Source organism: Arvicanthis niloticus, chromosome 13, assembly GCF_011762505.2.
Source record: "Arvicanthis niloticus isolate mArvNil1 chromosome 13, mArvNil1.pat.X, whole genome shotgun sequence".
NCBI classification, from domain to species: Eukaryota; Metazoa; Chordata; class Mammalia; order Rodentia; family Muridae; genus Arvicanthis; species Arvicanthis niloticus.
Window position 1 is genome coordinate 48,611,511 of NC_047670.1, and position 23,208 is coordinate 48,634,718.

General features: G+C 39.1%; 1 protein-coding gene across 24 annotated transcripts in view; it reads right to left on the reverse strand.

The window, feature by feature from the left end:
• The window catches only part of Ptk2 (protein tyrosine kinase 2), a 205,413-nt gene that overhangs the window by 106,721 nt on the left and 75,484 nt on the right, over window positions 1–23,208 (reverse strand). For 23 of the 24 annotated variants that reach the window (XM_076911473.1, XM_076911471.1, XM_076911472.1 and 20 more), the window contains 4 exons: window positions 15,837–16,003; window positions 11,254–11,341; window positions 6,679–6,758; window positions 6,409–6,471 (listed from right to left, as the gene is read on the reverse strand). In XM_076911473.1, coding sequence (XP_076767588.1) covers window positions 6,409–6,471; window positions 6,679–6,758; window positions 11,254–11,341; window positions 15,837–16,003 — 398 coding nt within the window. Of the gene's footprint in view, window positions 1–6,408; window positions 6,472–6,678; window positions 6,759–11,253; window positions 11,342–15,836; window positions 16,004–22,096; window positions 22,116–23,208 lie in introns of those variants that run through there. The other variant, XM_076911475.1, reaches the window with a different exon arrangement.

The window sequence follows — 23,208 nt, forward strand, 5'->3', positions numbered from 1 at the left end:
ACCCTTCCTGCCCTGTGCACCTGAAGGTTCCTCAATTAAGGACAGAGATGAGTAACAATAATACTAGGAATGAAGACAATTATCATGAGGACAACCACATAAGCTCCAAAGTTCCTCAAATAGGAGAACAGGCATAGCGGGATGTGGAGAGCTGGCCCACAGTACTGACACAGCATTAAGACAGAGCCCATATAAATGTCTTTTTACCCGAGTCTTTTCCTGAAAGCAATCCTCAAGTGTTTTACCCCCAGCTGCAAAAAAGGGGTTCCTGTGACATGCACTCTATGTTCAGATTATTTTCACTTAAGCTATGGGGTACTTGTACTCATCTGGTTTCTCCTGACAGATGCCTTCATTTTGGTTGTTAGTCTTTCTAAAGGTTTCTTGGCTTATTTGTTTGTAAAGACACTAATTATGTAGCTAAGGCTTGTGTCACACTCATGAGCCTGTGGCCTCTTGTGGTAGCCTCTTGGCTCTCATTTTCAGATTTACATAGTCTCATCTAACTTCTATTAAGTCTGTCCATCAGGAATGTGAAGGAGTAGGTGAGGCTGCACTCTCACTGACAGAAGCCAGGCAGTGGTGGTGCACACTTTTGATCCCAGCACTGGAGAGGCAGAGGCAGGCAGATCTCTGGGTTCAAGGCCAGCCTAATCTACAGAGCTAGTTAAGGGACAGCCAGGGTTACACAAAGAAACCTTGTTTTGAAAAACCAACCACTCCCCTGAAAAAAAGAAAAAGGAAAAGGCACCCCAGGTCTGTCATGCTTGGAATGACAAAGGGGAAAGTAATAAAATCTTTAGTTTGTTTATGGGAAGAAAACAAAGAATAGCAAACAAACCAGAGGTATCCAAATAGTGTGGTCCTACAGTTAGATATTCATTTCATTATTTTGAACATAAAATCTTTCTTGTGAAATGTGGTAAAATTGAAGGGTACTCTGTAAATTACCACACTTAAGTTTTCTTCTAGTAGTATCTGACTACTAGACTACTAAAAATATATGGCGTATTTACGAAGGAAAAACAAAAAGAGACTCTTGAAGCTGTTAATAAACAGGTAATATTCTGAATGTGAACATTTTTTTCTGTACTAAAACGTATACAAATTGTAAATGGCTCCAAGCTACCCACTGGCCTTCGAATGGGAGGAAGACTTACTGGGTACTGTGAAAACCAGGCATGGCAGACAGGAGTCACAAGCATCTCCTCAGCTAACACTATTCCTAGGGCACAGACCTGTCTCTGCAGTATACATGGTAGAAGATAAGAACTAAGAAAGGTGTCTATAAATATCTGTGAAGCACTGAGAAAATTAACTACTAGTCTAGAAATACGAACAGAATAAATCTACTTTTCAAGAAATGAAAAAATAAAAAAAGATTCCAAGATGACAAAAAAAAAAAAAAAAAATCTGCCACCAAAAACTGCCTGACATTTGGACACTGAACTGAGAACTAAGGGAGGCAGAGTGGTAACATTCCCTGGATCTCCTCAGAAGTAACCACTGCAATTTTTTAGAAATGAAGCTCTTGTAACCCAAGTCACCCCATCTAAGATTAACTGGGGGCCTAAGTGGGAGTCCAGAGTAGCAGACTTAAGACAACCCTGGTATGACAAGATTAGTATGAAGTACAAAACATAAGCCAGTTATGCAAAAGAAAAAAGGTGGAAATAAAATTCAACATGTAATATGACACAGAGTTACTGAGAATGAAGGGGAAAGATGGTACCACAGAGCCAGACTTGCAGTGGAAATGGCAAGTAGTACCACAAACACCAAAGCTCTGGGCCAACAGAAAGATTACTATTACAGCAAAATGAGCATGTTGGCACAATCCTTTAATCCCAGCGTTCAGGAGGCACAGGAGGGTGGATCTCTGCTGAGTTCCTGGACAGCCAAAACTATACAATGAGATCCTGGGAGGTTTCAGGGGAAATAACACTGGGAGGAACATTAGAGAGATAATGGCATACATTTTCCAATGAAAACACAAACCTACAGAGTTAAGAAGCATGCTGTGTCCCAAAGTTCTAAAACATAAAAAAATGAAGATAACATAAATACTTGCTGGAGTGCACACACACCATATATTAAGTTAAAAGATCTGAAAACTGGAGTTAAGGCATCTAGCTGTGTGAATAATATTTATAGGAGATACAGATAAAAATTTTGGAGAGAAAATTTGCAAGAAATAAATGAAAAATACAAACCAGGGCTAAGGATACGGCTCAGCCATTAAAAGCAATGGCTAATCTTGCAAAGGACTCAGGTTTGAATCCCAGCATGCACATAAAGACTCGCAATCATCTGTTAAGTGTCGTTTCAGAGAATTTGACAGTCTCTTTTGATTTCAAAAGGTTTTAAAACAAACACTTGCTGGGCAATGGTAGTAAGCCTTTAATACCAGTACTTGGGAGGCAGAGGCAGGAAGATCTCTTTGAATTCAATGCCAGCCTAGTCTACAGGGTGCATTCCAGGACAGACAGGGAAGGTTACAAGAAGAAACCTTGTCTCACATGTAATTTTTTTTCTTTAAAGATTTATTTTTTTTATTTATGTATGTATCTGTGTAGGTGTCTGCCTGAGTGTATGCTACATGTACGTGGGTGCTCATGGAAACCATTAGAGGTGCCAGGTACACTAGAGTTACAAGTGATTGTGAGGTCCTCCACCACTTGGTTTTAATTTTTATACACATTTAAGCACAGGTCAGTTAAGAGGGTGGTCATGTAGGAAGGGGAAGAGAGAGGAAAAAGGGGAGAGACATAAGGAAGAAGAGAAGAGCAGGCTTTAAAAAAAAAAAAAAAAGAGTATATACAGGTATATACACTCAAGGTGGATATAGAGAGGATGATAAGACTGGATAAAAAGAATCCATACCTAACCTTATCTCATTTACAATGGGTGCATGTAGCATCCATTTTGAAAGGATTAAGTTTTTTTTTTTCCTCATATATTAAATCCCGATGGCAGTTTCCCTTCTTTCCTCTTCTCCCAGTCTCTCCCTGCCACCTCCCTTCTCCCCTAGATTCATTTCTCCATTTCTCTTCAGAAAATAACAGGCTTCCCAGGGATATCAACCTAACATGGAGTACCATGTTGTAATCATATTAAGGCTGGACAAGGCAACCAAGTAGAAGGGAAAGGGTCCCAAAAAAGCAGGCAAAAGAGTCAGAAATAGTCCCTGCTCCCACTGTTAGGTATCCCACAAGAACACAAAGCTACACAACCATAACATGTATTCAGAGGACCTAGCTTGTTGGGGGCCGACTTTTAGCAGAAAGCGGCTATCAGCTTTGCAGCCATCTTGAGCCATATACCCTGACATGAGATTTGGATTACAATAGCCTACAACAGCTGAGAACACTCCGATAATCTTGGTTTAGATACCTTGGGTGTGTGAGATTAAATGTGTGTGAGATTAAAGGTGTGTGACTTAAGAGTGTGACCTAGAGATCAGATTTAGAGACAAGACCTAAGGGCATGATTAAAGGTGTAACTTAGAGGCATGGCTTAGAAGTGAGACATATAAAAGAATCAGACACAGCAGAGAGAAGACAGAGAAGCAGGTACTGGGAAGAGAACTTGGAAGAAGTAACTTTGAACTTGGAGGCACTAGGAACTAGGAACTCAAGACTTGGGACTTGGACTAGGAAGAGAGAGTGAAGAATAAACGGGATTGAATCACTGCTCTATCTGGTCTCCATTCTTCGAGTCTGTCCTCACTCTCTCTCTTGCTGAACCCCGACATGTGGACCAGAGTGGCAACTTGGGCCGGGATACAGTGGCCGCCCAAACGCGGGGCAGCCCGGGCCTCAACATTTTGCTCAGACCGTGACACTAGCTCAGACCCAAACAGGCTCCTTGGTTGTTGGTTCAGTCTCTGTTAAGCCCCTATGAGCCATGGTTAGTTGATTCTGTGTGTCATTTTCTTGTGTTGTCCTTGAACCCTCTAGCTCCTACAAAGGAGTAAGTTCTTTATTAAGACCAAGAAAATGTTATGGGATATGAATCCCCCTGCCCCACTTAACAACATAACTTAAATTTTCTCTAACTAAAGAACATTTTATTATCTTTGAGAACAACCTAAAACCTGTTCAAAGGAGTTCCAAATTAACCCAACTGATAATACCTATGTTCTGAACATTTTGTATGTTCATATGTATGAACATTTTGGCCCATGTTCTTTGGAAAAGCTCTACAGTTTGGTTTCATGCTGGCTGATCATCTCTCTTCTTCACAGTATTGACTACAGTCAATTCACACTCAGTGCTGGGATCATGAAACACAATTCTCTGCTAACAGGCAGGCATGAGCATGACCACTACTGTATACTGCAAAGGGCTTCTCATCAAGCAGCCGGAGAAAAGCTAGGCCTGGAGCCAGGCGCTCAGCACATGCAAGCACTAAGCTATCACCAATCCTCTGAAGTGGGAAGTGACATCATACAAATGACACAAGTGCAGAGTCACTGTGGCAGAAGTGCAAAAGCTTGGGTATTGTAAATGAAGCACATAAAAAAAGGAGACAAGCAAAGTTATAGTCACAGAATATAAGACTCTTTCTTGCAGTAGCCACCATGTTTACCTGTGCGATCACTATACATAAATATAAACTGACCACTACAGTTTATGTCATTCAGGTGCTCAGCCACGTCTTCTAAGAAGGATCTGATTTACATATTTGTGCTGACTCTTCCTCCTCTGGTCCAGCAGTAAAATCACAAGTTCTGACTTTTGTAAAGGAATCTCACAGTCCATTTTTCTGATTTCTCATAAAGAAGAAAACCATACCTGAATTTTGAAGGTGCCAAGTAAGACCCCGATCCTTTCTCTTCTGTTAATTTACTCTCCTTTCTGTAACTTCTAGAAACCAACTTTACATCGACAGTACTGCAAAACTTGCCTCATTTCTAACTTAGGAACTGGAATCTAAAACTTCCTCCAAATACTTCACCCAGATGAGTAAATACGTGTAATTCCAGTACTTGGGATTGAAGGCAGGAGGATCTAATGTTCAAAGCCAGCAGGCTAAATGAAAACCTGCCTCAGACAACCACCACCACCAAAAATAAAATAAAACAAACAAAAACCTACTGATCAGCAACCTTTAATAATTTCTCTAATTCTAGCAATCTGAATTTTAAGCAGTAAGGAGTCTTTTAAGAATATATATACTTTAAATTAAAAACAAAACAAACAACAACAACAAAAAACAAACTACAGTGACTGCTAGACCTAAACTATCTAAGGAAAGACAGTAAAAATTCTCCTGAAAATTACTTCTTCTGTACTCGTCTTATTGATTACTAGAAACAATGCATGTGACATACCTTCATAAACATATCTATTATCTGCAAGGCATATACTGTCATGAACCAAATACAAGATGTCTTAAACTCAGAAAGAAGAAGCTGTATTAGCTTTGGGCACTTTGAAACATAATAGGCAGACTGGACCAGCAGAGGCTTACCAACAGTCAAAATGACTCTAAAGTATTGACTACTAACAGTAACTGTTTTCCAAAATACTTTTACTTTTCTTTTTCTGTGACTGTATCTGCTGTGCAAGCTCCTATTTTCAGCATGGGGGAATGTGAAACTATCATACTATAAAGTATTTGGATTGATCTAGAAAGTCTAAATAAAATCTAAAACCATGTATATATATAGTCTTCATTACAACAGATGAGCTGAGTGAATTCTGATGATATGTTAGCACATCTCTCAAAATACTACAAAAACTTCAATAACAATACAGATGGAGAATATAGTGGTAAATAACAGTAAAATGCAGCTTCACTCAGATACGATATACATTAACTATCTGGCTCACTTAATTATCAACAAGATCAAGTGCCAAACTTTTATCAAGACACTTTTATAGAGGTCCAGTTTCCCTAACACACATTTAAAACAATAAAACAACAGATAAATATGCAAGCTAGTATCATTATTAGAAACTGTTTTATGTTCTACATTCTCTAATACATGAGTAGCAAATAACTCTCATCTTTCCATTTGTTAAAAAAGAATCCTTAATTTATCTGTAGAGAAAATGAATAATTAACCAACTTATGGGTCTGAATTTCAAAATAAAACAGAAGCAAAGTATCATCTCAGTGAAATTTAATGTATAATTTTAAAAACCAAGTACATTTATATATGTATAAATGTATTTATGTTGTTATACCACATGCTGTAAGCTTATTAGCTGTAAGGCGTTTAACATTACATTTAAATGTTTGTGAATAAAATTAAGGCCATCAATATTTTTTTCTTAAAAGTTTTTCCTCCTCCAAATAAAAACTGAGAAGACTATTACCTCAAGCAATTTCTAAGTAGAGATGAGCTAGGAGGAAGTATACTCAGAGTCTGCATGGAGAGCTCACATGTGTAATACTTACTCTAACACTTCATAGTTGGACTTCTTCTCTAGGGCATTGCCCCTCATCTCCCAGTAGGATCGCCTGAAATCAGGAAACACATACACTGACATGTGTATAAAAGGAATCTTTAGGCTGTTGAATGAGAAACAACTAGAGAAGACAGATCTAAATAAAAGTAAGTAATGTGGACCCTCTAATAGTTTAATCACAATTTTACTGATAATTTTATAAGGAAGAAAATACCTAAAAATTAAACAAACACAAAAACTATGTAGCATTACCACCTACCTAATTTCCAAACAACCCAACTTCAAAGCTATTTCTTGGTCTACTTGATCAGCTATCTCTAGCATGTAGTCACTCTTCACCTGAAATAAAGGAATAGGAGACAGGAATATTTGTAATATGATCAATCCCTAAATGTTTGCTAAATGCTTTTTATATATTTGTTCACATTTTGTCAATAATTATACTGAACTTTTTATATAAAATAAGTAATACAAAAAAACAACATAAAATGTAAGTCTTTTATGCACATGCATGTTCCACAGAAGTGTGCAGATCAGAGAAAAACTTTGTGGCATTGGTTCTCTCTTTCCACCTTACCTGGGCTCCAGCAACTAAATTCAGGTTGCCAGGTTTCTGTGGCAAAAATCATTACTGCACCTTTAACTAATGCAGGCTTGTGCAGTCTAAGACTGCTTAACTTGTGTGTGGCTTTGAAGCCACAACAACGTTCTTCTGCTTTATCATCTCCCCACTCAGCCCAAAGCAGAAATGAGCAGCAAGAACTGCACTTCTACTGAACTGTAGGACAATTTTTCTCTGAGTAATAAATCCAGTTCCCAAAGCATTTGGGGGCCTCAGAGCAAGACCCACAAAAAGTCATGTTCTTCAAAACCCAATGTGCAACCTCCCAGTCCCCACCTAACTGTCCACTCTGTTATAAATCTGCGAAGGAACACACCTGACGTCTAACATAAAGCAGTAGTGGTGACACCTCTGGCAATAAACATGTTCAATTAAAAACAGATGGGGCCAGATTTAGTGGCACAATCCTGCCATTCCACAGTGAGTCTTTGTCTCAAAACACACAAAAGCAGGCCAGTAAGATGGCTGAGCAAATAAAAGGGTCTGCTACACGGGGCTGATTCCCTGAGTTTGATCTCAGGAACCCAGAATGGAGAGAAAAAGGGGCTCCTGAAAGTTGTACTCTGACTTCCATGTGCACACTGTGGCACACGATGCCCACAGTCACACATATAAACCACAAATAATAATAAATAACACGCAAATAATAATAAATTTACACATGCACACATGAATGACACCATTTTGTCTGAACACCTGTCAGCATGAATACATCTGCAAAGCTGAAAGATTCACAATTTCCTCACAGAATTAAGAGACAAAAATCTGCAGCTGATTTTGAAGACGGGCATGCACTCTGAACCTAGAATAGAACACTGTCTGCCCTCCCTCACAACACATCTCTATTACCAAGATCTACATACAGTTACATTATGAGCAATATCAACACAAATACTTGCCAAAATTGGTTTCTTGTCTCGCTATACACCTACCTTCTTATTGTCTTCAATTTTTTTTCTTGGTCTTCAAAGCCTAAAATATTTACTTTCTGGCTCTTTGCAGAAAAAAATATGTTGACTACTGCCCAAGAAAAACTTCCAAATTTCCAACTATTATCTCCTACACTACCTGCTTCTAGTTCAAAGATTTTGATCCCATTTGTCACACAGCCTTCATTAAGATCTTTCCTTGCAAAACCCTGAAGTCCCATGTCTGACACTGCTTATCTACTTAATTGCTTATATAAAACAACTGTATTGAGCACAAATGCCCTTTATCTACACTCACTGCTGAGCAGCTGGTATAAAACAGTATAAGTTTCACTTAAACTTGTGATTCCCATACAGACTTCCTGTTTTCTTAGAGAGAGGAAGGCCTTATTGTCTTTCAATCACCCAGGGCAGGTTTCAGGACAGGTACCACTGCAGATTGATGATAAACAGAGCATTAACCAACTGTCCAGAAGGTCAATAACTGCAATTTCTAAACACTCTTCAGAGATAAGAAAATCAATCAAGTGTTCTAAGTCACTCTTTAAAGCCAAATGTTTATTTAGTTGCAAAAAAGAGACAATGATAACAATCTTCAGGGGAAGCGCTCTTACATATGAAAGTTTTACTCCAAAATTATACAAGGCATTTCTTCAGAGCACTAATTCACAGGCTAAAACTTGTGGTCTGAAGACACCTGTATTCTTTGGATACCTGAATGAACTCTGCACACTATTTTTCAACTGCTACCCCATTAGTGTCACAGCACTGCTTGTCTTCTGCTCCAGTGGTCTCTGTAGCCACTAAGTTCAGTCACATCTTGAGGTTGTGCTGTAAGACTCAGGGCTCCTCACCTTCACTGTCCGTTTCCTTTATTAATCATTTTAAAACTATGACTCTATTAATTAATTAATAGCAGAAGAACTGTTTTTATTTGTAAAATAAACCAGATGGATCAAGCATTTCAGTATATATACCTATATAGCCATATATCACACAACATTCCAGTCAATAAAATAACCACAAAAACAATATTTGTTCCTGAAGACCTGCCTGATGATGTAGCCATCTAAGTTTATGCAAATACCCTGTGATATCTGCACAATGACAAAAATTCCCAAAAATGCATTTCTCAGAGTATATCCCCACTGGTAAACTATACCATACTTCAAATATATACATATATATAAAAATATATAAAAATATACATATATGTGTGTGTATATACATGTATGTGTACACACACACACACACACACACACACACCCCTATTCATTCTCATACTGAGCTAATTAGTTAAAATGTTTCAGTCAGTCTGGACACCAGCATCTTCATAACCCCATCTTACAGCATCAGAGAAACCCTGAAGGTTACAGATGATTATAGAAGAATCACTATTTAAGAATATACTAGCAGTCAGGTCCTAGGGCTAATGTTTTATATAAATCACTACTGATCCATGTAATTATTCAGGGCAAGCTTTAATAGTCAAAAGACAATTTACAAAGAGTCTCAAAAACAAATTTTAAAGAGACAGGGCTTATATAACCCAGAATTATAAATCTCCAAAACTCACACTTTGATTGCACTTTCATTTTCTTGTGTATTTGCACAATGCACCCAAGACTCTAGGCGACCACTGCCACATAGGAAAGGGGGTGACTATAACACTGTCACCTTTATTTCTTTTTTAAAGCATTATGTACTTGTTGCACTGTCATAAAAGCAGGCAAAAACATAACAAGATAGTAACCTGGACTTTCTAAAGGTATGTCATATGATTTAACAATTTGTTTTAAATAAAAGGGTGGGGAGGTGAATAAGTGAATTGCAGACAAGTATGACAACAGACTGCAAAGTTCTTAGAAACACAGAGATGATGTATCTTCTTAAAGCACCAGTTCCTATCTGCTGTGTGGTTAGCAGACAGAAATGCATCATCTTCAGTGGCCTGACACTCTCCAGTCACAACATTCAAAATGAATAGCAGGCACCTGGTAAAACCATCTAAACTCTCAGAAATAAGACATGGCATTACAGATTTTGGAGTTTGCCCTGCTAGGTGTCCATCTTGCATTGGTCCAATATTTCATCATCCAGTATTTCCTCCCTTTTGGAGTGGTAGTGCATATTCTGTGCCATTGTTATGCTGGAAGTATGTAATTTGCTTTATGGTTTTATAGAGAGTTATCATGAGTCTTAGAAAAGACTTTGGACTTTGAGCTTTTAAAATGTGTTGACAGTGATAACTATGGAGACTTATGAAGTTAAATGAAACACATTTTGCATTATGCTATGGCTATAGGCCTATGAGAACCAGAAAGCAGAATTTGATAGTCTAAATGAGAATGGCCTCCATTGACTCATTATTTTTGAATTCTTGGTTCCCCAGTTTGTAAAATTGTTTGGGGAGGATTAGGAAGTATGGCCTTATTGGAGTAGGTGTGTCACTGGGGGTGAACTTTAAGGTTTCAAAAGCCCACACCATTTCCAATTAGCTCTCTCAGTTACCAGCTACTGCTCTAGAGTCATGCTACCTGCTTGCTACCATGTTACCCACTATGATGGTCATGGTCAAGAAGTCATCCTCTGAAACTGTGAGCCCCAAATAAAGTCTTTCATCTATAACTTGGTCATGGTGTCCTAATGACAATAAAAGAAAAGTAAGTAAGACATTCCACAAGTAATTGCCTTGGCTTCCTTTTTTCCCCCTAAGAGAAGTCTCACACTCACATTTTGCTTTATTATGAAACTTAGCACCAAAAATTATCCAAGTTCACTGGCAGGGATTTCTACACGACAAACCTACTGATGTCATGATCAAGCACGATCACGGAACAGCTGTTATGGCCAACTGTCCACATATAGAAGAAGCATCTTTTGTTGTTGTTGTTGTTGTTGTGGTGGTGGTGGTGGTGGTAGTTTGTTTTATTTTTCAAGACAGTCTTTCTATGTAGCCCTTTGCTGACATGGGCAAAATGGTCAAATGCCAAACAGGCTGGCCTTGAACTCACAGAAATATGCCTGCCTCTGCCTCCTATGTTCTGAGACTAAAAGCATGCCTGGCCAGTATAAGTATCATTTAAACCTTGTCCAAGCATAAAAGTATTTAAAAAACAAAACAACAACAACAAAAAACTTATGAGTTAACACTCTTAATACTGGACTACTCTACATTCATAGTCTCTCAAATACAAGGTTTAATATTACTCTAAAATAAAGACACAAAATAAAAATGATTCAAAGAAACAAAGCAGCATATATAAAAGAAAATGTTTTATACCTGTTGATAGAAGAAATTCAATGTTGGCTTATCTTCAGTAAACTGGTTTAGAAATCCTTTTGGCAAATAACGAATTCTCAATTCATATCTAAAGAATAAGTCACAAAATACAATGATTAGAAATAAATCATTTTCTCAATTTATAGTCTACAACTACCTTCTGCTGGAGACCTACAGAAGGATATTGGAAGAAGGAAGATACTTTCTTCTTCACCTGCTTGCATTCACTTGCCAGAACATCTGTTGGAACCTACTTCTACAGAAGACCAGCTGAAAACAACTAGCTAAGTGGAACTGAGAAACTACTAGATTCTTGGACTTACTATTCACAGTTGACCATTGTTGGGATAGCTGGAGTACAGACTGTAAGTCATCACAATAAATTCCCTCAACATAGAGAAACATTCCATAAGTTCTGTGACTCCAGAGAACCCTGATTAATACAATGCAGTAAAGAACATCTTAACTGGCCAGGAGTAGTGGCACACATCTTTAATCCCAGCACTCAGGCTGAGGCAGGTGAGTTTCTGTGAGTTCAAGGCCAGCCTGTCTGACATAGCAAGCTCTATGTCAGCAAGGGCTACACAGAAAGATCCTGTCTCAAATAATCAAAACAAACAAAATAAAAAGACATCTTGACTATACAAGCTTTAAAAGACAAATAACCTTAATATAATCATGACAAAACAGTAGACAAATTCAAATAAAAAAACAACCTAGATAGTGTATCAGTCAGACACAGTATGGGCAGACTTAAAATACTAAACTGGCACTGTGCTATTTCCTTCTGGATCATATGTTACTGACAAGAGGAATGTAAGAAAAACATATATCCCAACATGAAGTATCAATGAAGACATTACAATCTGAGTTGCAGAATCCGGCAGGATGTTTCAGAAAAATAAAATCCAGTTAAATACATTAACATGTTATTTCCAAGCAGACAAATATAAATAATATTGGGATAGCATAAAAAGAACCTTACCTAGGGACCCACAACACATTCACTTCCCATTGCTTTTTCTTGTCTGTTTATACTGATGTAGGGTCTTGCTATGAAATCCTGGTTAGCCAGAAGTCATTAGGTAGCCCAGGCTGGTCATAAACTCAGAGCAATCCTCCTGCCTTAGCCTCCCAAATTCTGTGATTAAAGGCATGACCATCATGTCTAGCCACAAAACTACATACATTCATTCCAAAAAGAATGAAGACATCAACCAATCCCTGAAGGGCAAAGACTCATCTGAACAGAATTTTTAAAAGAGAAAAAAAAATCATAAAAATATTTACCCTTCTCATCCAATGTGGTGGCACACGGCTTTAAGACCAACACTTGGGAGACAGCAACTGGGGTACTCTGTAAATTCTAGGCTAGTCTGATCTGCATTGTGAATTCCAGGCAAGCCAAGATTAAAATAAGTTACTGTTCTCATGATGCATGAGAACAAATTAATAGTCAGTAATGAAGACACATTTAAATAATTCTCTGATTGATGGGGAAAATTCAGAATCAAAACCAACATATTACAAATACTATCAAAATCATGAAATACTGCCAAACAAAACTTAGATGGCAACAACTTTTAGATCAAATACAATCTTTTTTTTTTTTTTTTTTTTTTTGGGGGGGGGGTTGAGACAGGGATTTTCTGTGTAGTCCTGGTTGTCCCTGGAACTCACTATGTAGACCAGGCTAACCTCGAATTCAGAAATCCACCTGCCTCTGCCTCCCAAGTGCTGGGATTAAAGGTGTACGCCACCACTGCCCAGCAAATACAATCTTTAGAAAATCTTAATGTAAAAATGAAGATAAGTGAGCTCACTTTCATTACTTTAATAGTTTGGTTGCTACCAAAACACTATCATATTATTTTCTTTGCTGCTTATTTTAAAATCATATTATTAATACATCACCTTACTCCATTTTCATTAAAGTTTTTTTTTTGTTTGTTTGTTTTTTTGTTTTTTTGAGACAGGGTTTCTCTGTGCCCTGGCTGTCCTGGAACTCACTCTGTAGACCAGGCTGGCCTTGAACTCAGAAATCCGCCTGCCTCTGCCTCCCAAGTGCTGGGATTAAAGGCATGCGCCACCACCACCTGGCTCATTAAAGTATTACTCTAGACCAATGTGATCTCATGCACAACCAGAGCCAGAAACAGTGATGAGTGTGACAGTTCCTGAGCAAGAAAGGTGAACAAACATAGACACTGGTGGTGACACAGCTGAGCACTCACAGGAAACAAAAGCAGTAAATGCACTGACTGGAAAAGGGCAGCAGAGTCACGCCCTTAGGCATCACACTTTATGTATTATGAAAGCTACTAGAAAGCTGGAGGCTCAAATGGGGCAAGTGAAAAGTCTTGAAGGTTTTATAAAAGCAAAGGAGGGAGGGAACAGAACAGAGGAAGTAGAAAAGAATGGAGGGCTAGTTTACTCAACAACTAGAATCATGAGAAAAGACTCAAATTCCAATTTAGGTTGACAAAAATAACTCTCAAAATACACTTCAGAGTTTAGTGGAAGCTGAAACCTGAGAGGAACAAATGTCATCAGAGCAGAAGGAAAGCAGCAGTAGGAGCCAGACTACAAAGGAGGCAAAACCTCTGGAGCTGACCCTTCATGTAGAGAAGCTACAGAACATTTCTGAGCAGAAATGACTCAAACATTGCAATTGGACACTCAGGGATCTCCCAGCACTGCCTTGGAAAGACTCTTAACCTACTACTTCCCACCCCACCAGCCCTGCTCTTCCCTGTCCAACATCTTTAGGCATTTTGCACAGATGACTGAGTAGTTTTGCTTACTGGTTTCGCTGTACCCCATCCAAGGATATGTAATAGGGAGCACAGGCACAAGCATACACAAATACACATCACACATACATATCACATTAGAGAGCAGGAGGGAAGAGGGGAGAGGTTGTAACATCTTCACATTCTTCATGCATATGATCCTGCTTCCTCTGGTCATCTCTGCAATGTCTTCAGCAATATTCAACTCCACATTCATGGATATCTGAATATCGCTTTCTAATTTAACAAACATCAAATCCTGTTTTAGCAATAATAATCCCTACTCTGTTTTGTTGAACGTAAAATAAATTGGCTTAAAAGAAAAAAAAAAAAAAAGAGCTGATGTTGAAAAGAGTGATATTCCCTGAGCATAAATAACCTGAGCATAAAATTAACAGGTATTTTGCAGGAGAATGAACTTTTCCTCTAAGATGTCTGTGCAAAAGAAGAATGTAACCTGACTGCAAGAAAGCAGAAACCTGAAGTTATTTTTATTTGACATTTAGATATTTAAATTTTAAACATTAAATGGTCTGATTAAGTGTTTAGAAGTCAAATTTCCCTTCCCTATCAGTTGCTATAAACCAATCTAATTATACTCTCCAGAAATAGCTTGTTCACCCCAGTGATTTGACAAATTTAAAAACACAATTGCAGGCTGAAGAGATGGCTCAGTGGTTAGGAGCACTGACTGCTCTTCCAGAGGTCCTGAGTTCTAATCCCAGCAACCACATGGTGGCTCACAACCATCTGTAATGGGATCAGATGCGCTCTTCTGGTCTGTCTGAAGACAGCTACAGAGTACTCACATACATTAAAAAAAAAAAAAAAAACTTAAAAGAAAAAAAAAAAAACAACAACCCACAACTGTATTCTCTGATGAACTACACAACTGACACAAAACTGTATGCACTCATGCTTCATCTAACCAAGTTAGCTTTCTGTGTTGACCAGAGCCTTTGTTTCAGCTACTGACCTTCTTGAATGCATGCCTCAGGGTATAACATGGAAAAAGTCCACTTTTTAAAGATATACTCTTCTCAAAACTTAGTATTTTAGATTTAAGGTTTTCACTTACTCATAAAAATTTACAGGTATTAACCAAAAGAGGACAAAAGACTGAGAATAGTTTATTTATTAATATATTTATTTATTGTTTGTTTGTTTGTTTCTTTTGGTTTTTTTCGAGACAGTTTCTCAGTATAGCCCAGGCTGAACTAGAACTCACTCTGTAGAACAGGCTAGCCTCAAACTCACAGAGATCCACCTGCCTCCCTAGTGCTAGGATTACAGGCATGCACCACTATTGCACTGCTGGGAATTCTTTTGAATCCCCTTAAAATAACTTCAGTTGCATCCCTGTTTGAGCGGGGATCACTAGAGCTCACTCCCACAGCCATCCTTTATATGAACAAATGTGCACCATTCTTTTCAGGTGAGTATAGATTACTGGAAAAGTATACTATTAGATAGCCCACTGATAAGGTCATTGGCTTTGATCTATCTCCTCCTGGACCAGTCCAGCCCCACTATGTGAGAGGTCAACACTGGCTCATAAAGCAGCAATATCACTTAGAGCATAAAAGACCGCACTGAGAGCAACTGAAAGAGAAACACGTTTAATTAAGTGTTCTAAATGAATCACTGGTCAGTAACTACTAGTCAATTTCCTCTACACAGAGTAGTAATTACAAACAGTATAAAAGCTGACATACACATTCACCTCTTGTGCATATTTTTAACACACAAAGTAATCCAGCATAGTCATGCTGTGGTGGATTAGAAACTTACTTCCACTCCTCTGGTGGGTGGGCGAGTTCATATTTCTCCCTCACACTGGAGACACCCATGTCCACGTGCAGCCAGTGCACCTCCTCCGATCGCAGGTGACTGAGGCGAAATCCATAGCAAGCCACATGCTTTACTTTGTGACTGTCCACTATCTTCTGAATGATGCCCTAGAACACACCCCACAGAAATGATGGTTACAGACGAAAAAAGTCTAGTTAGTTATGGGAAATCTTTTTATTTTTAACTTTTATTTCATGTGCATTGGTGTTTTGCTTGCCCATCTGTGTAAGGCTGTCACATACTCTGGACATATTCTGGAACTGGGGTTACAGACAGCTGCATGCTACCATGTGAGTGTTGGGAACAGAAACCAGGTCCTTTGGAAGAGCCATCTCTCCAGACATTATGGAAAATCTTAATAAGTGCATCATATAAACAAAATATTAATCTCATATAAAAATTGTTTCTCATGCAACAATATGAGAATATGAATATGAATATGAATAAGAAAACTTTGTGCAGGGGGACGACACAAAAAAAGATTCTCTCTGCAACTGTTTATTGATAAACAAGGCAATATTTCAGCAGCTCCACTTTTACATGACCCCAATTCTGTCAGAGCAGACCAGCCCTGTCAGGTTCCACTTTCTGAGAAAGTGTCTTCTGAAAGACCAAGCTATAACTTCAATACCTTTAAAAAATCAAAAACTATGAGATGTTCTATAAATCAGTTATAACTAGTTTGCTCTTTTTGTATAAATTAGAATGTGTCAATTTTAAATGCCTCCAAACCACTGCTCTATGCTGAGCGAGCGAGGAGGGGACACTTGCTTTTCTTCATCTTCACCACTAAAGAGACAGTACAATGGGCTGTGCTTTGTATGTTCTGCACACAAAGAGACAGTTGCCTTCAAATACATCAACAGGGAATATGAAGTTTCTCTTGAGGTTACAAGAATAGCACAGCTTTAGAACAGCCATCTCGTTTTTACCTGCCTCCATGGGGAAGCCCCGCTCCCCCAAAAAAACCAAATGATGACAAATGTATAAGCTGTGTAGAAATCAGACTGATTCACATGCTGCACTTTGTGTGCAGGACATACAAAGCACAGCCCATTGTACTGTCTCTTTAGTGGTGAAGATGAAGAAAAGCAAGTGTGCCCTCTCTCACTTTAAATTTTTCAAGACAAGACATATACATATATATATACATATACATATATATATATATATCCATATCCATCCCTGGCTGTCTCAGAACTTACTCTATAAACCAGACTGGCCTCAAACTTACAGAAATCCACCTGCCTCTGCTTCCTAAGTGCTGGGAAGAAAAGCTTTCTAAAGGAAGCTGGCATCACCATTAATATCAACAAAAGAAAAAATTAGTTTTTAAAACTCAGCAATCAGAAGGTTCAGTAAATAAGAACATTTGCTGCTCTTGCAAAGAACCTCGGTTTGGTTCCCAGCAAACCCTATAATTGTCTGTAATTCCAGTTTCAAGTTCTCCAACTCTTAGCTCTGCCTCCCTTTCCCTGTCTAATCATAGGTCTCCTGCTGCACTAATATTTTAATGTAATTGGACAGAGAAAATTCTGCCACACCTGTAGTACCTGAGTTGAAGAGGGAGAGGGCCTCTCAGGAAAGGGGAAAAGGAATCAAGAAGGAGGACAGCCAGGAAGATCCTGATCCCATGAGGACTTAAAAAGCCACAGGTAGTTATGATATCATCTAGGGATAAAATAATTGGGATAATTTGTCTAATCTAGATAGGCAGCTCCTATCATTATCAATTGGCCCTAAATTTATTGTGTGGGCACCTTGTGAACTGAGAATTTATCGATATATAAATCTGACTAGTTAATTACAAGTTTCAAGAGTTTTGATTTTACCAGGTTACTGGGCACTGTGATATCTAACCGTGCGAGGTCAGTGGTCATTGCATTGGGAAACTAGTGAGTCAGGTGAAGATGGGGCCATGGTCTGCTGAGATGAGAACACCCTGCTAGAGAGTTACTGGAATGTGGGACCACCAACCACAGCGGGGTTATGGCTGTGAAGGAACTAGCAGCTTCAGAGACAAGTAGACTGGAGCTGGGAATACTGTGACCAGACACTGCCGGAGGGAGGCGGGGAAGATAGGCCTAAAGCTGTGGAGGCAGCAGAGTTGGTGGGCAGAGGAGAGATTGTGGAGCTCTGAGTCAGTCTCCACGAGATAACAACAGGCCAGCCATTGCCAGCAGTGCATAGTCCACCAGCCTGCTGGGGCAGTGGGTAGCAAGGAAGGCAGTAGCAGGAAGCCTGTGGTTTGGGAAGCCTGCAGTTCGGGAAGCCAGGGAAGCCTGCCATTCATTTTTTAATGCTTCCCGAAACACTACAGGTATATGATATACATGCAGGTAAAACACACACACAAACACACACACACACATTTACAAATTTCTTAGAAAAGAAATTAGCAATTAATTTAAAGCTTTATACTTATTGATGAATTTTTTATTATGGTCTAGTGCTATTAATAATACAATAAAAGATATTCTCAACTATCTTAGTCACCAAATTATTGCTGTTAAGAGACACCAACTCTGATAAAAAAAAATGATTTAAAAAAAGGTGGCAACTCTGATAAAAAAAAGAAAAAAAAACATTTAACTGGGGGCTTGCTTTCAGTTTAGCTTAGTCCATTATCATCACTGAAGAATGCAGGCAGGTACTACAGCTCAGCAGAAGAGAGACTCTGGGCTTGAAATGGGCTTCTGAAACCTCAAAGCCCACCCCCGGTGAATCATTTCTTCCAATAAATCCAGGCCTCTTAGTCCTTCTAATCCTTTCAAATAGTGCCACTATTTGGTGACTAAACATTCAAATATATGAGCCTATGGGGGCCATTCTTATTCAAACTACCACATCAACTTTCTATTTTATATCTGAGGTATGCATACATAGGTGTGTATGTGTACCCACGTAGCAAACAGAGGTCAGAGAAGGATGCTGAGTATCTTTCTGTTATTCCCCACCTTATTCCTTTAAGACCAGGTCACTCAATAAACTGAAAGCTCAGCTGACTGTTTTAACTACATTGGTTAGCAAGAGAGCTCCTGGGATTTGCCTTTCTCTCCTGTTTCTCTATTCCCCTGGCACTTCAGTTATAGACACTATCAGCTATGCCTAGCTTTTGGCATGGATATTAGGGACTTGAACTCAGGTCCTGCTTATACTGCTACCCACTGGGCCATCTCCCAGATCTTTAACCTTCTTTATTTAAGACAAAAAAGAAACAGGAAAAAAAGAAAAGGTACCATTAAAAAATAGAAGTAGGCTTGAGAAATAGCTCAGTGGTTAAGAGCACTGACTGCTCTTCCAGAGGTCCTGAGTTCAATTCCCAGCAACCACATGGTAGCTCACAACAATCTGTAATGGGTTCCAATGCTCTCTTCTTATGTTCTGAAGACAACAACAGTTTACTCACATACTTAAGATAAATAAATCTTTTTTCAAAAAAAAAATGGTTACAGGTACAGTGGAGAAGTATGTGCTGTTCTGTGCCATAGCACCTGTGCAAGGCGCGCTCTAGACTCAAGTAGATTAATCAATCAGTCAGCTAGCTTCCTTTCAGACCTCTCAGCACTGAATAGGTCATGATCAATACAAAGAGTGACAGAGTTATGGAATAGGGACAAGAGGATTAGACATGGTACCAGAACAAACAAGATATCAAGAGTCTTGGACTGCAAGAGTCCAAGACAGGTTCTTAAGGAAGATGGATTCTCATCAAGACAGAAAGAATGTCTTCAGTCTGCAGACCTCTGTGGAACTAGTGCAACACTTGGAAAATTTCACAGGACAAACTACATCACATACAAGGATATCCAGATACAGAGGGCCAAGTCAGCTGACCTCAGCCCCAAGTTACAATTTTAAATCCTGTGTACTGAATGGAGTTTTCCAATAGGAAAAGAAAGGAATATAGGCTAACCTTAGTGAATCTCTCAAATTAAAGGACACTTGTATATCTCCTCCTTACCAACCCATGAGTCCTTTTACTAAAAGGAGCTGATGCTCTTAAGTTCCCAAAGGCATTCATGTCTAACTCTGCTAATTCTACACCAGTGTATGTATACCAACATTACTCACCCCAGAATATCACAAGTGCCGCATCACCTCCTTGCAGATCAATCATACAGGCATGCTATCTCTTGTTTAAGTCACACACACACCATGCATCAACCCAGCTCTATTCACACTTTTATGCTCACCGAGTATATCCTTCCTTAGCTCATCTGTCAGATGTAAGGCCCTGCAAAGCACAAATTATTCCTTACACTGGTTCCATTCCAATGGGTGCTGTGCCTGATGACCCTGTTAAAGGATCACTTTCATATGCTTGCAACTCATGGGCACTTATAGGAGTCTACCTATAGCAAATCAGGCATAGTGAGAAGCTTAGCCCAGCTTTATAGTGAGCAATGGGGTAAAGTAGGCTTCTATCTAGTCTTGGTGTTTTATGGAGTAGAAAATAAGTTTGGCCACATTTGGTCATGTTGCCTGAAGAAACCCAAAAGGACCTCAGCCGGTGTCATAGTAACAAAGTGTTCCATACTACAGCCTCTTGACAAATCATAGAGTTTTCACTCTCCAGGAAATCAGTCAAAAACAGCAGGCATACAGAGATTTCACTTTTTTCCAGCTTTTTGATTTTTATCACACTTCTATACATGGCCCATCATTTCTTCACTCTACAAATTGCTTACCAATTCCTCTGGGTAGCAACTGACACAGTGAATACACAAGTCACAAGTTCCTAACTGTGCTACTGACCATGCATATTCAGTAACCCAAATGAGTAAATCTGAAAACCAAAGGACACTGGGCCCTGCAGAACTCAAGTATTACTGGCAATTGTTTATCGGAGGATGGTTTTGTGCACTATATAGTCAGTTGCTGATTTCTGTGCCAAGATATCTGGTTACAGTCTGGACGATAATACTGTTATGATTACTCAACCATCTTCTGTATCTATGTTGAGTAAAGTATGCCCCCCATTATCTATGATTGGATAATAAAGAGGTGAACACCCTATGACTAGGCAGAGAAGGCAGGACTTCCAATGGGGGAGGGGGGGTTACTGAGGGGGAGGGGTAGCACAAAGTGAGAGGGGAAGGAAGAGAAGACGTGGCCATGAGGCATAATGTCCAGGAGAAATTAAGGAGCAGGTCATCAAGGAATTTACCATGAGAACACACATGGAGGAGAGGTCAGAGCAAGACTCAGTCTGCAAGTTACATGGGGCCTGTGGCTGGGAAATAATTAGCTTAGACGGTTAGAAAAGATGAATATCTGCCCAGTCATAATGCTTAAAGTTTGTTAATAAACTTAATAGGTCTTTGTGTCAATTATTTGGGTGCTAGAATGGAAACAGATATGGTTTTCATCCTTAAAATACAGCCTAGAATTGCTTGGCAAGTAATGTGTTCTCAAGACACTGCACTGTTGTTCTGCAGTGCTCCCACCACCACACAACACACACAAATACAGATGCTAGATTTCTGGAATGAGAATTATGAAGAGTGGTTTTATGAATACACCACTGAAATTAGCTGAAATCAACTTTTACCTCAGCTTTGCATGTCTTTAACTATCTAGGCCTATGAAACATAAAGCCTTACTTGGCTATTCTAAAACCCCCATTTTCCTATTTATGTCAGGTTTCAAAACCAGGAGTTCTCTGCACTAAATCCTCATAATAGTTATCTTTGGAAAGGAGTATTTAGGATGAAAATAGGATAATGTTCATAACAAAACTTTAGCACTGGGTACATGCAGTCACTTACTACTAATGGGCTGTCATAGGTGAGAACAGAAGGTAGAAATGCAAAACAGTACTCACTGAACATCTTTCTGCTGCATTCATGGTATACACCAGTGCAGGACAAAAGTAGCCCATGAAACCAAACACCTTGTAAAGTAACAAACTATACACCAATAAAATGAACCAATCAGTTCACACAAGATGTTAGCAACTGTTTTTCATTCTATCTTAACATACAATCTTGTTAATGTGAAGAACAAAGCTAAAAATAGAAACTACCATGTACATACTGTCATAATTGGCATCTCCCTAATTATACATTAATGACAAGGTTCTCACTCTCTCATTTTTTTTTTCCCTTTATGATCTTGTCTGGTCTGATGTACTTGCTAATCTTTCAGGTATAAAACTGTTAGAAGTAAGGGATGACATCCCCTTTCTGCATGCTCACTCTTTGCTGGATATTATTAGCTCACTGAAGATCCACAGCACCCACTCGCCAAGTGTATTATCAGGAACATGATGAGCGATAAGAAGCAATTCTTAACCACAGGTTTGAGTCTGTCAAGAGAAAGGTATAATACATGCAAACAAACATCAGCTGATGTGTGGGAAAGGCTTCCCCATCTTCTCATGCTTATTTTCTAGGTTCCTTACTAGAGAAACTACCAAAAGCTCCTACTAACACTGCTCACCTTACTCACTTTATTCTATTTCTAGGATGGGCAGTGATCTCATCCCAATGTGTTTCTCTTTCCTTCCTTCCCTATCTCAGTCACTCTGCTAATTATCCCAAAATAAGGATGCAGAATTTCAGAATTCTTGACACCTGGCCCAGAAGTCCATCTAAAACTCCTCTAAAGCAAAAAACTTTCTCTCTAGATGGCCAAAAGCCACTATGTTAGTTCCCTGATGATGCCATAACAAATCACCACAAATGTAAAGACATAAATGACACATGTGTATTATGTTTGGGGTTTGGAAAGCACTCTGAAAGTCTTGTTGAGCCAATTTCAGGTACTTGCATTTAAGTCGCCAACTCAGTAATGAGAATCATCTTTAGAAACTAGTCTTGTGTTGGCCAGAATCTCTCTGCCCAAGACTGGTTTCAAGTGCATATCTTATATACCAAAGCAGACCTGGCCTCTAGGTTCTCAAAGCATCCCTCAATCCCTACCTGGCATACCCTGCCCCCAAACCTGAACTTCCCAGGCCAGGGACTTACCTGTCCTTCCCTCAGAGGCTCTTTGCTATATAACCCAGACATTTTGGTTTTTCTTCCCAGCCCACCCCCCACCTCTGCACCATTTCTCTCTTTCTTTTCCCCCTACCCTCCCTCCTTTCCCATGGCAACTTCCCTGACCTCTTTCCTTGGGGCCACTGAATTTGCCTGCTGAAGAGCAGCTTCCCAGTAAACCTGCATTTATATATAATTTAATCTGGTTTGAATTGGCTCATTTTACTGGCTGAGAAATAACTTATCAAAGACCACAGTGAAAAAGAATTCCCTTTCTTCATGCTCTGCCACCTCACACTCTCCTTAGCACAGCTTTTCTTCTACTT